This window comes from Clupea harengus, chromosome 22 (assembly GCF_900700415.2).
Source record: "Clupea harengus chromosome 22, Ch_v2.0.2, whole genome shotgun sequence".
Taxonomy (NCBI): Eukaryota; Metazoa; Chordata; class Actinopteri; order Clupeiformes; family Clupeidae; genus Clupea; species Clupea harengus.
The window spans coordinates 3906761-3923945 of NC_045173.1; the positions used below are offsets into that span (position 1 = coordinate 3906761).

Below are 17185 nucleotides of genomic sequence, written 5' to 3' on the forward strand. Positions count from 1 at the left end.
GTCCTTTACAGGCGGTGGGCCCACAGAACCCATCATCTTACCTTTTCCTTTCCGACTTGGGAAGTCAAGCTTGGATCCATGATTTATACACATTCCCAGAGCTTTGTTGGCTGTCGCCTTCTTCGTCCAAAGGTTTGCAGGAAGGGTCTTGTATGGTGATATATCTCTGGACTGTGGCCTCGTGCTCTTGTCCTTTTGGAAGTGTTTGTTGTACACTGGCTTATGTGATCTGCTGCTGCTCGCTGAAGTCTGCTGCACAGTGCCTTGCCCTTTGATTGGGTTAACCATAGTCAACTTAGATGCTTTTTCATAACCTAGCGTATTGAATTTCTGAAGAAGCATTTTGCGGATGGCATCGTCCCCACTCTGATCTGCATACCAAAGAGCATTGTGACCATCACAATCTGTGCGTCTCAGGTCATAGTCTAAGGCCTGAAGCAGGAGCCCAACGAGTGGAAGGCGCTTATAGAGAATGGCATAGATGAGCGCCGAGCAGCCATGGGCATCAGCCAGTCCCACCCTTCCACCATGTACCAGCAGCATGCGGCCCACGCCCAGAGCCCACGACTCACCATCATGAAGGCTACAGAGCATCAGAGGAGTCCATCCATGTCCATCCCTCTCATTCACATCCACTCCTGACTCAACCAAACGCCTGGCCAGAGTAAAGTCCCCTTCAGTATGGCTAGGTGAAGATTCATAGTTACAGTCAAAGTGTTGTAGTCCGCGGGTTATGTGCAGTTGCTTTACAGAAAATGTCCTTGCAGATTGCTCAGTGTACTGTTGCTCTCTCTCTCACCCAGCAGGTCTCTAGGAAGGATCTGTTGGGCTGGTTTATGAGCTGTCTCACCCACAAACACACACATACCACTTAAGAAAAAAAAAAAAACTCCAGTGATTTGTAGCAGGTACTGGAAAGGGGAGTGGTGAGTGTCATAAATCTAAAGAGTACATGGTGAGCTCAACAACGAAACACAACAACCAAAGGCTCACTCTCCTGTGACCAAGGATAAAGGGGAATTATGTTGGCCTCTTGAATCACAGCAGGTGCAGTACTATAGCCTTGGCCAATGGTGCACACTTAATTGACGTGGTAGGGGCACTTGGTCTATGGAAAAGCTGCATACCGTTTGTTTCAGGTCACTAGACACAGTAGTGCAAATTCCACACAACACTGAAAAGAACGCACCTTAACTAAATAGAGCATAAAATTCACTATGGTATAAACATGTTAACAAGCCATCTGGATATCAAGCATGAATACCACTGACACAGACACACTGGATTTACAGGAATGGTTTTACTCTACATGATAGTATTGCACAAGTGAATCTTGATTGTTGATAGGCATCAACTTCAGTTTAAAAGTAGAACCAAACAGAAGCACATGATTAAAACAACACAAACCATGTGATTGCAAATCAAATACCGAAAAACAGAACAAATAGTTGAGTAGGTGGTCAGAAGGGCACTTTCTGGAGCACAGAGCATGCCTGGGTTGGAACTAAAGCTTCAGAGGCTGAACTCGTAACACCTCCGCAAAACCGTCTCCAAACCAGCAGGTGATATCAGCCGTATCCATGGTGAAGTAGAAGAGGCGGTCCTGGCAACGGGTTCGTCGGTAAACGGAGCGAGGATCAGCAGACAGAACAGCTCTAACGGCAGCCACCGCCTCATCAGAGTTTTTCAGGAACCTGAATCTCGGCTTCCCAATTACTGGGTCGCAGAGGAAACAAGAGAGAAGAATGAGTAAGAGCCAGACAAGCACTGCATGGTATGGAAACAGACTCACAAATGCCTGTAGGAGTGACATACATAAAGGTGAGGGAGAGGGGGTTCTGGAGGGATACATTGAGTGGAACACAAGTTCATTGGTTAGACATGAAGACACAATAGATAAAATAATAATAATGAGAAGAGGAAGGAACAAAAGAATACATATTTCAGTTGTCAATATCTTCACTTCTTGCAGATTGTCGTCACTTTTGATAATGACCTGATTCCTTCTTATTTTCTACTTTAGCACAAACTTTATCTTCAATGCACAAGGGGAAAGGAGCCAGATAAGAGAAAGAAAGAAATATAGAGAGAAAGAGAGAGATTAGTCCCAAATACCAGTGACAAAGGAAGGACATACCTGTACTATCAGAGGCCACAAACTCTTTGAGCTCTCTCTCAGCATTGTGGGTGAAGCGCACCTCCAGGGTGCTCACGGGAGGCTGTCTGATCCAGGAAGCAATGGTGCTGTAGGACTCCTCTCCAAAGTGGAGCTTGCCTGCCAGCTCCCCCGGAGGTCCAGCGAGAACCATGTCACTGTGCTCTGCTTCTACTGCTCCGTCTTCAGCAGGCCTGCTTATGGCAAACTCCCCCTGCTGGAGGTAGTCCTTCACCTCAGACAGCACCGCTCCTAAAGGACTGAAGCCATCCTCTTTGGACGAGGCTTGGCGGAGTGTTGATGAAGCCCCTGCTGTGTTTGTGGCTGGAGGGACTGGCTGCCTGGCACTCCCTCTCATCCTCTGGCTCCTCTCCCGAGGGCAAGCTACCCTCCTCTGAACCTGCCCCGACACGAGCATGTGGACAGTCATAGTCCGGAATGTATGGCTTTATGTCCAGGACAGGAGTTGCCCATAATCATATCAACGCCTGACAAGTGAAGTGTATCACCTAGAAAATGCACATTGAAAAAAGTTTATTCAAAGAAATAGTCATGGTTTACAGACATGTTTTGCAGTGTTCAAGAGTAAATGTTTTTGTTCATCAATTGATGGTTTGTGGGATCCCTACATGGAAGAAATGCACGTGTGATGAATCCTTGCCAAGATCATTTCTGCTCCATAGAACAGGAATGATCTAGCTCTACATATTTAGGTTAACCTACATTTTGTTCAGATAACACATTAACCAATGAGTTACACCAGCTAATGAAAATGCAGGGTTAGCTACAAATGAAAATGCAGGGGTAACATCTGTTTGTACACTGGATGATGGACATTAATAGTGTGTGTGTGTACTAAAGTAAAGGACTCTGCTTAACTGAAGCTAAATGTACTGTGCTGAATCTCCATCTACGTATGTCTGCCACAACATGAATATGCACATACTTGTACACAAAAGTGAATGTCAACAGCTGCCCAGTACACAATTAAAAGCAGGCTTTTCTGCCACATTCTAGATGCCTGCACAGGCCTTTAGTATTTCACAATAAGACCTACGAGAACAGAGAGAACAACCTAGAAGTCCAATACAGTTTCATACACACAAACACTAACCTACAACCCGCTCAAGCTTGGCCAAAGTCAAGCCCAGGGCATTGGGCGGTGGGGCTCCGAGTGGAGTACACTCCCACCCTCTGGCCATTCAGACGTGGAGGCTTCACTTTGGCCTTAAAGCTCAGGTGACCATTCTTGTGGAAGAGGAAGATTATCCTTAGAAATCAGAGAGGGACAAATGTTACTAGATGTGGGAGTTGTTTTATAGCCTTCTCAAACCTCTCCACCTCTGTAATCATACACAGAGAAAGGCCACCTGATGCGTGACCTGAAGCCCAAAGTGTCTTACCACACATGTGAGTACTGTTCCAGTCCAATCAGGGGATGGTCTGGATTGCTGAAGACAGTCTGCTGAATCTGCAGGGTAGCACGAGATGGACCACATACAGTAGGCTGTCGTGGAGTTACCATTTTTGGCCGCCAAAGCAAGAGTTTATGTACCCAATGGGAACTGTGTTGATACATCCTAAAAATGGCAAATCAGTGTTATTCTAATTGCGCAAAACCCAACCCTAATGTACAAACAGCACACCATAAGGACTGTAATGATTTTATGTGATTGGCAGGATTTAGAGCAAATACTCACTTTTTAATGTTTAAAGTGTGCTACAGGAGTTATCAGGGTGCATGTGTATACCAGTAGACTTTGGTATAAGTGACACTATGTAACACAGCCTAGGATACAGGAGTCAATTCATACGTAATTGCTACTGATTTCAATTCAGTCGCGCGCAGTTACCTTTCTCCAGCGTCACTTTCCAACTTTTCATCAGCATTTGGCTCCGACACTTTGATGTGCGGGTCTTGACTAATGGTTGACAAAACCGACTGTAAAGTAGTCATGTGTTTCCTGTTGTGAGCGTGTGGAGCTATCTGCGCGCTGCCTGAAAACAACAGACAGAACATACCCTCTTCAGTTATGTCTTTATCTCGCAACATTAATACACCCGGTTTCAGCTTTTAGCGTACCTTAGATTTTTCAGCTCCTTTCGCATGACCGATATTTGCTGCTGGAGACTCTTGACATGATCTCCACAACAGCTGCAAGACGGCTGTGACATTGCTCGTTCTTACATGAGCTAAATCGACAGTTAAAATGTATCGTCTCTACAGACATAAATTATCCACCATTTAATTTCAATTTCTGTCATATGGCGCAATCATAGATACAAGAAGGTCTACTTATGTTCATGGGCGCAAGCTAAACTAGCTAGTTTACAACGGCTGTGACAGGAAAACGTGTGGCTGACACAGAATATGGTGGACAACCAGTCAAGTACACGTGGTTATGTGGTTTGTTTTTAAGTTATTGCGTGCATGCAGTTAGCTCACAGTGTGTGCATTACACAACTTAAATTTCCTCTTTTGTATTTCAGCTTTCTATGTCCATGTGTAGATAGATGTGGATGAACGGCATTTGTTTTATGGCACAATGTTTCGCGATTAAACTTTATAGTGGTGAACACCAGGGGGCAGTGTTGGAGCATAATTTAGAGAACAGTCGGCCATTTCAGTCAAGGGAAAAAAATCCTAAACCTTTGTGCCTTTTGGCAAATATTGTTAGCTAACTGATTATATGACAGAAGCTGATTTTTTGCGCTTGTAATGAAGGCTGTCCAATAGGCATTCTACACGTGTGAGAAAAGTAAGCCTAGTAATCAGTATGAAACAATGAAGTAAATAAAAAGAAGTGTCAAAATAACAATAACATTTATTAATTTTTTGCACATTTTTAGTTTTTCAAATATCTTGACAGCCCAACAACACAGAATGTTCTTAAAAAACAAAGGCAAGACTTGTTTCACAACATTTGTCTACTTTATTAACAGGCATTTTGTTTGTCTTTTGTATAGCTTAATTTGATATGTATGGATGAAAAGAAATACTGCATTATATGAAATTTCCTGGAAGGTATTCCGACTGAGGTGGTGGGGAAACAAACAGTGGGTATGAAAACATCTTATTCTGTTCAGGCACATCAGCTGGCGGCTCTTCACTCGCGCCTGCAAAATACACAGAGAGAGAGCAGCCCAGGGTCATTTTCACTCTGCCATGTTAAAGGTCCACACAACAGTAGTATGAAATAGGCCAAACTCTTGGCTCTACAAACATGTTCTACTGAAATTCTAATACCATTTACAATGTACTCAAATACAGATGTGTTTTAGATGTAGTCTCAGTACCCTGGTCAATGATCAGATCCCCTTGAGGAAGGTCCTCTTCCTCATCTGGCCCCAAGTCTTCAATCAGGACTTCCTCTGCAGACCCACTACTTGCTGTTGCTGCAGGAACAGAGAGGGCTGGAACCGGGACCAGGGCCTGGGCAGCAACAGAGGCTGGAGCTGGAGCAGAAACAGAGGCCGGGGCAGGAACCGGGACCAGAGCCGGGGCAGAAATAGAGGCCGGGAGTGGACCCGGAGATGGCACAGAGAAAGCAATGGCGGCAGAAACAAACTGGGGCTCCACAAATTTTGGAGGCATTTCATGAATGGTGGGCAAAGGCTCAGTCTCAACCTCTGGGGCAGGGACCACATCTACAAAAGGGATCTCGTCCTGAGGCCCTGGTGCCTCCAATGGAGGATTAATCTTCCTGGGCCGCCCCTTCTTACCTCTGCGCTCTCTTCTCGGCTCTCTCGCTTTCTTCTACTCTGGGCCCTAACAGTAAAAACATACAGTAGGTGACCTCACAATAGACTGAGTCTAGAAAAAGTCTCTCCAGATTATAAATATTTAGACCTTTTTTAAGATAACAACTAGCTTCATTCAATAAAGACAAAAGGCATCTAACCAATGGTTCCAAAAGCAGTCTAGATCTCTAAAGCTGTCAAGACTGATAATTAAATTATGCTCTACTATAAAGATTTACCCATAAACCCACTGGTTAGTTGCTTTCTCTTGTGCCTCAGCCTTCCTCTTCCTGAGGAGGTCTCTGTCTCTCAGCCTGCGGCGAATCCCCCCTTCTAAACAAAGAGAACAGCTAGGTAAATAAACAAAGCTTACAATCCTTTGTAATTCAGCTATGCATACGAGCATTCAACTCCTGTCATTAACTGTATTCCACAGCCCACCCGCAAAGTAGAGGAAATAAGGGAAATATTGCAGGAGACTGTTCACAAGAAACCGTACACTACTTTGTCCTTTTGCAGCTCATCATGATGTGTACAGAAACCGGTGATTTCGATTATTCTACATCATATTTGATTATGATCGTTCTACATTTCTGGTAAAGAGTACGACATTACAAAAACATTCACAACTATTTTGGTTGTGCAGTATAAGAGAGAAAGATTAAGGTGGAGGGAAATAGTCTACAAGCAAAATAAAAAGTCAACAAAGGTCAAAAATTGTAATGTACAGTATGTGTAAATAGTTGGTGTGCCTGGCCATAGTTAACTTCCATTAAAACACCATTAGTTACACGCTCAGACATTTTGTTTATAATACCGCTCGCACAGTGTTTCTTAGGGTCAAGGTCTTACCTTCGTCATCAGGATCTTTCCTCTCGGGCGGCGGGAGATCTTTTTCTGATGTCTTTTCCATTTTGTGCCCACGTCAAATGTATTTAAACGTATTCAAAAGGGTTAGAAAAAAGAGCTGCTACAGAAATCTGTCTATTTGCAATTCCTGCTCCCCCAAAGAATAATTATCGAGTTAAACATTACCAAGATGCCAGGAGAGTTGTTGCAGCACTGTCCTTATCTTATTTGTAAAGGTGGAGGGGTTGGCACCACATGCACTTTAGAAAAAAAAGCGGGTGTTAGCGCAGATGGCATAGAGTATGTGATTGTGTGTTGAGTTTATTTCTTCTGTGAAGATGCCTTTTTGGTGCTTCAGTAGATTCCTGAGCAGTGTAATTCCCAGAGCTCAGGGGCTCCCTGTAGCCGCAGTTGTCTTAGAAGACAGACTGTGACATAACATGATCAACACAACACCCAATGTTCACATGAGGTTAGGTTTGTTAATGGTTCCCTGGATGAAAATGTTATGCTATGATGAGACAGATGACAATTGTGTAATTGGGTGTGCATTCAAATACTGACGTTATGAAATTATGTTATTATTTATAATGTGATTGAACACATTTGGGAGCCTAATGGCATAATGCCAGACAAAATACTCAATATTGAATGCAATGCATGTATTTATATGTCAAATGTATCTACTTCTGCTGCTCATATATTCACAATTATGTTGTTGACCACATAGATTAATGAGAAATATACCAAAATGGCTAAGCTACACATGACATCATGTAGACAGAATACAGTACACAATCTTTACTCTAAACATAAACATGATTTATGTGAACAATAAAACAACATTAAAAAAATAAAATCATATTTTCAAAAGCTAAATTCTGAAACTGTAAATGCACAGTTGCACATGCCAAAATCCAACACCACTACCAACACCACACACACCCCTCCCAGAAGTAGCCTAGTCTCTCCTCCTAGTCAGACATACCCATCTTATCTACAACCAAGGGCGCTCATTTTCTGGGCGTGTTCTCAATCTGCTCAGAGCACATTGAGGCCCACTGTCTTGGCTGCCACAGTAGTCACAAATACTGTTCCCTATTGCAGGCCGTTTCACTGCCATTTTGCTATCATCACTAAGTAGCAAACAAAGCAGCCATGGCAACAATGTTTAATGCCTTTTCTAAAAGTGAAAGTGAGGAATAGCTGTGATGACAATTTGTACAGATGAACCAGGTGTTCACACAAAGCATGTTTAAAAAAAATGGTTGGTTTCATTTTATTAGGCCTAGCGATCCATGAGAGAGAGCAGAAAATGCCAATCTAAACATCAAAATGTAACACCTAGCTGCTTCTTATGGGAGTACTTTAAATGTTGTGCATCCCCGTTTATCTTTATATGATATTGCGGATCTGGACAAGAGGTCAGCTATTGGCAAGAGACAGCACGTCCAATGTTTTACAGGTGCTATAACATTAGTTTTAGTTTAATAAGAGAAACCCAAAATACATCGAATATACACAACAACCACAACAGAACAAACAACAGAAAACAAGTTGAATTTGAAATCAAATCACGCAAATCTTGTCAAGCAATAGCATGCTATTTGACGTTACAGCCCACATTTTCGCTTGTTCTATCTGTTAGACTGTGGCAGTTTATTATATAAACATATTTTGAATGTTTTGGTTCTGTTGACGTGATAAACTGTTCTATTCGTGTACCAGGGCATAGGAATGAGTATCTCTTTAAAACAAACTATTGCAATCTTTCCGCCACCAATTAAAAACAGTGGGTCACAAAAAGTATTTAGTCATAGGTTATTCCACTCCCATTTTCTCAATGCTTGAAAGTAAGAGGACACTGTCCGAAAGAATGTTTATAGTGCCCTCTTCTGGCTCTTTAAAGCAGCAAACGCACACTGCCTGATGTGTACGCCCATATCAATGTAGGCCTTCATTATTGAGTAGCCCACATGGAACATCTTCCGATGTTGCACAGTCCTGTTTGGAACGTGCAGAAGCACGAACTCCTCAAATAGTGTTACATGATTATTAGGCCTACAGTATCTAGTCCTAATATGTTTCTGATTTTTCAATCGTGATATTTTAATTGATTCCCTGACACAGGCTAATAATGGCTGAAGTAGTATTCTATTGCAAAAGTCAATCCTGGTTGGATTTCCCCTGCTTCTGTTCATGGAAGATCTAGGTCTATATGTACAGAGCTTTCACACAGGGTATGTGCAGGAAGCTAAGATATCCCTCTGCATACACATAACGGCACAACTAACTAAAGAATAACTGTGCTGTCGTCTTACGTGGAAGCACCACCTTGGATAGCCCATGGTAGTCAAAGCTATACTGTATAAACTTTCAATGGCTCTTTAAACCAGTTACATTACGCCAGCACTTTATTTTACAAGGTTGCTGTAACATACAACATGTTCACACACCACTGATATTCAACAGGTATTCTTTTATTCATGCATAATTTATACAGTAGGCCAACGTTTTCATGAAGAAAACGTTTTCATGAGGAAAAATACCTTCAGTGATTTACTTTACAATCAACCGATATCCATCCATTATGCTCACATAAAACACATTTAAGTTTATTCACAAATTATTTAGATGTACATAATTAAAGGTAAAATACACTTTCAAGTGTTAATAATGACACAACAGAACCGCGCAAAATTACTCAGTTCTCAGATTCCCCAAATAAAACAAACACCTACATTTTATTTCGTGTCTTACATAATCCAGCAGCTACCTTGGTGAAATAAATTGCAGCGAACTGCTTCATGACGCCGTCGTGTTGTGACTGCATTGCCTGTTTAACTGCAGTGGGCGTTTCTGGCCAGAGATGGCGGTATTGAGTATATATTTGTTTCAGTCCCGTTTCCCTCCATGGTTTCTCCTCTCCCTGAGTAACTTGGCGTTTGGTTCAGTTCATTATACAGTCCCATATTCTCCCTCCATTAGGGCATCTCTCTGCCTTTTGGACTGACCAGAAATTCCCCGAAACCCAAGAGGAAAAAAGCCAAACTTTTGTAGGTCGCCATGGACATGAAAAAAAGGATCCACTTGGAACTAAGAAACAGGACACCATCTGATGTGAGTGGCTTTTAAGCCAAACCTTTGCTAGTTTTCTGCTTAGCCATGGTGGCTCGCTAGCTACTTTTTTGCTTTCCAAGTGACCTGTGTAGCTAATGGTAACGTTAACCACATGGGTTTTGTTTTTCATAAATATTATTTAGGCTTACATATTTCTTGTCCATTTAACTTTTTGATCGCTGGCATATTTTAGATAAGAATTCAACTCGTTACTTTCTAAACCGGATTCCTTTGCCATCTTTATTGCAGCATTTTAACCGTTTCGCAGCCTTCTTGCCCCGCGTTGTCGACACTAAGCGTTTCGGTCCTATTTATTAGTATTTCATAACTTTTACATCGATGTCATCTGAGGGCTGTTTAGCCACGATATGCCGGACACAGCAAGCTAGCCAGATGGAATGGTTTATTTTATACGGAGACCACGGTAGCCATGTTTGTTGCTAACATAACTGCTAAAAATGTGGTGCCCCTTATTAAAAACACTTTAAAATCTCGGTGTTCTGCATGAAATATGAGTTCACGGTAACTTGGTTAGTTTGAGGAAGTAATTTCATTTTTACTAAAGGCTTAAGCAATGCGTACGTCCTGTCGCGGTCAAATAGAAAAGGGGGGAAATAGTTCACACAAACCAGCTGTAACGTTAAGGTTAGCCATTGAAGATATAATATTCCACCTTTTAACACTAACATTAGTATAATGTATTTTTTTTTTTAGCATTTATTAATTTAATACACTGATACACTGTAGTGTTTGGTGGCATCACGTGCTATGGCACGGCAAAACCAGTGTATACAAAACTTGGAAATTCAATGCTATGTCGTTAGAAACGAGAAGTTCTATGCCATGTGATGGCATACTGACCGATGGCAGCTAGCTTACTCGAGTCTCCCTCGATAACTACACAGAGGCAGTGCATCGCCAGATAGGTTCCCGCCATTACTCCTGTGCCGCTGCGTTACATGATAAAAAATGAATCAAACGATTCTGCTACCGGTTGAAACAAAGTTATAACATCTCGATTCTTGTATTGTAATTACACGCAAGAAACGCAGAAAATACGCAAACATCCGACACTAAATGTCGCCATAAGTCTTGACACGCTGAGTGACCGAATCTCAGCAGCAGCCATAACGTTAGCTACGTAACGTTAGAGGCATAAAGCCACGTCTAGTGAAATGCTTTCTTCATAAGCATGCACATTTACTCTAAACATGATTCCATAAAAATGAACGTTAAATGTACATATGATGGGCATCGTATGTACTGAACACTAGAAAAGCGTTACACGTTCAACATGTTTACAAGCTCGCATACTGTGTCAGGAATCGCCATGTTGTCATTCTGCCGTCTTTGATGCTGTGGGGAAAGGAACTCTCTCCATCTTTGTCTTACTAATTTCCGTTCTTAATGTTCCCTCAAAAATACGTTGGCAGTTTATGCAAATATTGTATTTTCCCGTTGCTCGTCGTATAAGCGTTCCGTTTGCAAATGAGAACGTGAATAAATAGGATCAAAAATACGTCTTAACCATATTTTCGTGGTCCTTCTCGTTGCTCTTGGGTTGATTTCTAATGGCGGCTGCCTGATCCTCGTTGGTGCTCTTCTGCGCGACAGCTCTTGAAAGGGCAATGGCTAGCTTACAGAGGCTAACAGAATCGTTGCATTTGTCAATTGTGAGTGCAACAGCAGGCCAAATCTAGCTACAGCATAGCATTAGCTACGTATTGTGCTAAGCTCTCCCTCATGGCAGCGAATGAAAATAAATGGCGTGGCTGTTTTACACTAAATTGTGTATATTAAATGTGTTTTGCAAATTGGTTTGTGGGACAGGCTCGTAGAATGTACCATAAACATTGTTATTGAGCCAGATAACTAGATGAATTGCAGAATTTGTTGAGACGTCTGGGATTGCGCAACACCACAACCTACAATTGTAACTACAAACAACAAACTAAGAAAATAATCAGCAAGAGAAAACTTATGTCTGTAAACGTATGTAGGAAAATATGTATGCAAGCCGTTAGTGTTGTAGAAAGATGTCAAAAAACTTTTGCTTCGCTTTAGCCACTTGCGCTTTAGCTTCGTGGCTATAGGTCTTAAAGTTTTGCCATCAGGTTAAACCGGGTGTTTACATTTCATTATTGCGTAGACATGCCTCGTGAATAAGAAAAAAAATACCTGAATATGAATTCAATTATGGAAATATTGTCTTTGATCTCCCGTGTGTATAGTAAATTATGTCGGTGTCATATGTTGTCATTCTGGTTGTGTTTGGAGTGATTTGAATTCAACTTTTAGTAGTAAATCCTGATAGTGTTTTTCAATTCATTGTTTTCTCTTTTGACAGGTACGAGAGCTTGTTCTCGACAATTGTAGATCCAATGAGGGAAAAATTGAAGGCCTCACAGCAGAATTTGTCAATCTTGAATTTCTCAGTTTGATAAATGTGGGATTAATCTCTGTCTCCAACCTCCCAAAACTTGGAAAACTCAAAAAGGTTACTTTATATTTCTTGATTGTTATTTTTGTATTTATGTGCTGTATATTTTGCAAATGACATTAAAACCTCTCTCACTCTCTCTTTCTCCCCCAGTTGGAGCTAAGTGACAACAGAATTTCAGGTGGCCTTGATGTTTTAGCAGAGAAACTCCCAAATCTTACACACCTAAACTTAAGTGGGAACAAACTGAAAGACATCAGCACATTGGAGCCTTTGGTAAGTAAACAAGTCATTGGCATAAGAAATTAAGATATTTGAATGAATAACTTATTATGTCATAAAAGACAGCAAAATTGCTTCTCACTATATGATATCAGGTTTCTGTACTTATCTTGCATCGTGAGATTTTTGTATTGGATGTCTGTCTTTTATATATCTGTGCTCTGTGAGTGCCACACCTCTCTGGACCTACATGTTGAGAGGGTGGATCAGGTATATAGTTGGCTTTCGTTTGCTTATTTGTTTTTTATGTTTCACCTGATTAGAAAAAGCTTGACCACCTGAAAAGTCTCGACCTCTTCAACTGTGAAGTCACAAACCTCAATGACTACCGGGAGAGTGTATTCAAACTCTTACCCCAGCTCACCTATCTGGACGGCTATGACATGGAAGATCGGGAGGCCTCAGATTCTGATGGAGAAGTTGATGGAGTTGATGATGACGATGATGAGGGTGAGCATTTCGTACTCCTCCCCCCCATTCACATTTTATTTGAAATCTCAAAATGTGATTTCAGTTGTCTTGGATTGTCACTCATCCTGTTTGGTCTGCTGTTTATTTTGCCTGACAGAGGGAGAGGAGGAAGAGGATGAGGATGGAGAGGAGGAAGACTTTGACGAGGAGGAGGACGATGATGATGAGGTGGAAGGAGAGGAAGATGATGATGATGTCAGTGGAGAAGATGAGGTAAAAGTTTGTCTTTAACCCTGATAATGAGACTGGGCCCACTCCTCTAAGTACAAAGGATGACCTGCATTTCTGTTTCTGCAATATTTTCAGGAAGAAGGCGTTGTACGGGTTGGACGGGTTGGAGGGGTAGGAGGGGTAGATGATGATGACGATGATGATGACGACGACGATGATGACGATGACGACGACGAAGGTGAGTCTCCCTCTGTGATGTATTTTCAGCGAATGTAACTGCAGTCATCATGTCATCACTGCAGCACTTGTCATCAATGTGGCGTGTGCACAGAGAAAACTTAACACTGACTTTTTGTGGGGCCCTGCAGATGAGGATGAGGTTGGCAAAGGCGAGAAGAGAAAGCGAGAGGCAGATGACGAAGATGATGATGACGACGACGATGAGGATGATGATTAAGAGCCAAGGAGCCGATCAGTTACCAACCCTTCCCTCCCCTCCCTAATTTGCCACCACTGGGCCACCCCCACACGCTCTTCTGTCACATGTCCCACAGCGCTGAGCTCCCCAAGGGGCAAGACTGTATCGAATGGGTGGGGTGTGTGGAGATGCACCCATGGAGCCGTGAGCTGAATGAGGCCTCTCTTGAGTGGCGGCTCACTCGGCATTCCACAGTTTCACTGTCAACTCCCTTCTTGTGTTTCACCAAACCCGTGTGAGGACTTTGGGGACTGGTATCTAGTTTTGGGTCTGTGCTTTTAATATTGTTGGAGAATTATAATTTTTTTTTTTTTGTTGTTGTTGTTGGGTTTATTTTTTATTTTTGTCTTTTTTCTTCCTTTTCCTAATTTCCCAATAAGATTATTGCTATAGCAACCGTGTCGAGGAAGCCATCATTTTAGTGTGGCAGCCAGTGGCACAAATCAATGTTGTAGCTACATTTTTACTTTCTGTATGACAAAAAGACAAACAAAAAAAACAACTTTGTAAATAAAATGTTAACATTTTGCGCTGTGCTTTCCCTGCCATGCCTCTATCGCTTTCTCACCCCAACCCCCGCCCCCCATGATGTCCAAAGCTAGACTGGAGGTTGTAATTGAAGTACTTGTCCAAAGCTAGACTGAAGGTGTAACTGAAGTACTTGTGAAGTGGCAGTCGTGCACCTTATCTAGAGCAGCTACGCAGAAAAATGACTCGGAGGAAAGCACTCAGCATTTAAAAAACTACCTCAGATTTGGTGTGGATTACTGAGTAATTACTCTTTAGACCTGGGACAGAGAGAAGTTGGATATGTTGAATTCCCCTGACCGATATCTGCCTATTTGAAACCACAGCCACATTCATGAATTTGATATTGATGTTTTTTCTGATTAGTTCTTGTCATTCATGTATGTGTGAAAGAGTGTGGTGCAGGCTGACATAAGGGGGATTCAGCAGCAAGGATGTGGACTGCTGGTCCAAGCAGGGGAAAGTGTCTTCAGGCTGTACTGTGAACTGAGACAAGGTATTAGATGGAATCATGAGTCGTATGGTATGTTTCATATGCTGAATTCTGCCCCAGTGACAGATTTACATTGCAACCCACGAATATTGCTGGAGGACTACCCTTTTTTTTTTAAACCAAGATGAACAAACCCCTGTCAAGCTACAATGCTAATTTTTTATATAAAACTTTATTTGATATTGTGCTCATGGCTGTTGTGTCTTTACATTTCTTAACATTGCTGTGTTCATACTACAGCTGGTCTTCAGGGTAGGGCATGGGAATCTGCAGAAACGTACATAAGAAGCATGATTAGGGATAGACGGAGCACCTTGTTATGATTAACTAGAGGATTTTTTTTCTGGACGTATATACCTTTATTCCTCCAGCCTTGCTGAATTGTCTGTGTGCGTACTGGTGTATCAGGCATTGCCCCAAGTAGCTGTGCTATGCTTGTATGATGGGTTTCAGTTTTACTCAGAAGCTGGTGCTCTAACCATTTGGTCCATGTAACCATGTGGGCAATTAACTTCCTCATTTTCAACCTAGTTGCATTTTGGACAGGAAAAACATATTACACTGATTTTGGGGTACTTGGGTATCATTTGAAAATAAAGTGTATTAAACATGAGTAATCTTGTTAATAATAAAGTTGTAATATAAGCACACTGGTAAAATACACGGCACACTTGAGAAAAAAATGCATTTCTAAGATCATGTTACAACTGCCTGTTTAGCAAAAGAAATGATGTCCCCATGGAAAGACCCAAATATCCCTTATGCCCAGTTAGCTTGAATACGAGGCATAGCACGTGTGGACTTGGATCTCTGATTTCAGGTGGAGATAACCTTTGTAAGTTATTTATTGCTTGCCATTATTTACCACTGTCAAATTTTGTTGTCCAACAGACTTTGGAGACTGTTATAGTCTACCATTTTAGTAGACTCCTTTGTGATTATGTGTGAGAATGTAATGAAGTGCAATAGAACCCAAAGGGATTGCCCTCCCACCCCCTCTGTCCATTTTCAGTGTCAAAAATGGAGGACAGCTAGGTTAAAGTAAGCTTTAAGCTTTACATCATGTCCTGAAATAGTCATTGTGTAAAAACGTGTATGAGTGGATCTTGCCTATTCAATATTCACCATCTGTTGTTTCTAACTTCATGACATAAGTTAAAGCTGATTTCCCTCAGAGATGCATCATGTGCACGTGGGTCTGTGAGGAAGGAAGGCTTGTCCAGCTACAGCCTTCATGTACCCTGACCTCAGTGTGGAGAGATGCCGCTTCCTGCACTGCACCACAGACCTGCCTCAATGAGCCGTTGAGAACAGGAGAAAGATCAGTTGGCTGCACCCGAATGGAGGATCCAAGGCACCTAACGTGTGATGACAGATCTTCAGATGAGTTCAATATCTATGTTGGGGTTGAGTTTGACAAGAGTGTTGCTGTATGTAGACATAAGTGCTAAAACTACAGTACTGTGCAAAAGCTTTAGGCACTTCCGTTTTTTTCACTGAACATTTGTCTTAGGCAGTTGACAAGGCAAGGCAGTTGTCAATAGGAAATATATTTTGTATTTCCAAACACTCTTTTTGAAAATATTGATGTGTTCCAGTTAGACATTTATCTGGTTAAAGGAAGAAAGTAAGACCTAAAGGCCATCAGCTCAGACCTGGCAGAAACCGATGTCACTTTGTATTACATGATGAGAGAGGCCAAGCACCTTAAAGAACTACACGTTTTAAAGACAAAGGGAGGTTGCACCAAATATTGATACATTTTGTGTTTTTGGTTTACTGCACTTTGTATGTTGTTTGATAAATAAAAACTATTCATGTCATTATGTTTGAAAGCGTCCTTGCATTTTCTTTTCACAAGTGCCTGACACTTTCACGGTACTGTATGCCACTGTCATCATTATCTAATGTTACAGAGTGCACCCTGTGCATGTCATATAGCATATCAATTAAACCATTGGTTAGAGTTTGCCCTTTGCTCAGAGTAGTCAATGAGTAAACTGCTGTTCCCACAATGCACCAAGAGTCCAATTCCAGCCCTGCTGGCCTCTGGAACACAGACACGGATTGCTCTGGCATTCCAAGGAGAACGTCCACATCCTGACCTAAATCCATTAGTCTGCTCCATTGAGTTCATGACTACAGTGGATATGTATTTATAAAGCAGTAGTCTGCTAGAGTAGTGGAACTTCAGTGTCATCCTGTGGCTGTGCCATCATTCGCCTCATTTTATGAGGCATCCATTTGACCTCTTTCATATTTCAATTGTGATGTGAATATTCGCCTGTTAACTATACTTTTATTATCTTTGTTTTAAAAGTTAAACCATATTGCCCAGCACTTTCCTTTCCAGACATTTTAAGGGAAGATGTATACTTTTCGACTTGCTTGGAAGAACAGCTTAGGCTTTACAGGAATTACAAGAGAGGCAAAACTGATTCTAATTCAAATGCATGA

The 17185-nt window shown here is 41.7% G+C and overlaps 2 protein-coding genes across 3 annotated transcripts; one reads left to right on the plus strand and one right to left on the minus strand.

Annotated features, from left to right (window-relative positions):
* Nucleotides 1–1285: 1285 nt before the first annotated feature.
* trmo (tRNA methyltransferase O) lies at nucleotides 1286–7170 on the minus strand. The gene is given in 14 exon segments (XM_042703074.1): nucleotides 1286–1716; nucleotides 2138–2502; nucleotides 2504–2622; nucleotides 2624–2664; nucleotides 3270–3319; nucleotides 3321–3425; nucleotides 3559–3686; nucleotides 3689–3760; nucleotides 4020–4124; nucleotides 4126–4153; nucleotides 4239–5272; nucleotides 5453–5924; nucleotides 6136–6229; nucleotides 6749–7170. Coding segments are annotated over 11 exon segments (1317 nt in total). The 5' UTR covers nucleotides 4331–5272; nucleotides 5453–5924; nucleotides 6136–6229; nucleotides 6749–7170; the 3' UTR covers nucleotides 1286–1504.
* A 2419-nt stretch (nucleotides 7171–9589) lies between these two features.
* On the plus strand, nucleotides 9590–15341 carry anp32b (acidic (leucine-rich) nuclear phosphoprotein 32 family, member B). 2 transcript variants are annotated; one of them, XM_012831809.3, is made up of 7 exons: nucleotides 9590–9865; nucleotides 12213–12362; nucleotides 12459–12581; nucleotides 12851–13037; nucleotides 13156–13271; nucleotides 13365–13467; nucleotides 13598–15341. In XM_012831809.3, the coding sequence occupies exons 1-7, from the start codon at nucleotides 9812–9814 to the stop codon at nucleotides 13684–13686; spliced, it is 822 nt and encodes a 273-aa protein (XP_012687263.2). In that variant the 5' UTR covers nucleotides 9590–9811; the 3' UTR covers nucleotides 13687–15341. The 2 variants fall into 2 exon arrangements, with proteins under 2 accessions (XP_012687263.2, XP_031416296.1); XM_031560436.2 differs by lacking the exon at nucleotides 9590–9865 and adding an exon at nucleotides 10606–11538.
* The last annotated feature ends 1844 nt before the right edge of the window (nucleotides 15342–17185 follow it).

Bases quoted from the DNA above. Each gene is read 5' to 3' on its own strand.
- anp32b (XM_012831809.3), top strand. From the start codon at position 9,812: ATGGACATGAAAAAAAGGATCCACTTGGAACTAAGAAACAGGACACCA. The intron at 12,363-12,458 runs GTTACTTTATAT...TTTCTCCCCCAG, and splicing joins AACTTGGAAAACTCAAAAAG to TTGGAGCTAAGTGACAACAG. The intron at 13,468-13,597 runs GTGAGTCTCCCT...GGGGCCCTGCAG, and splicing joins TGACGATGACGACGACGAAG to ATGAGGATGAGGTTGGCAAA.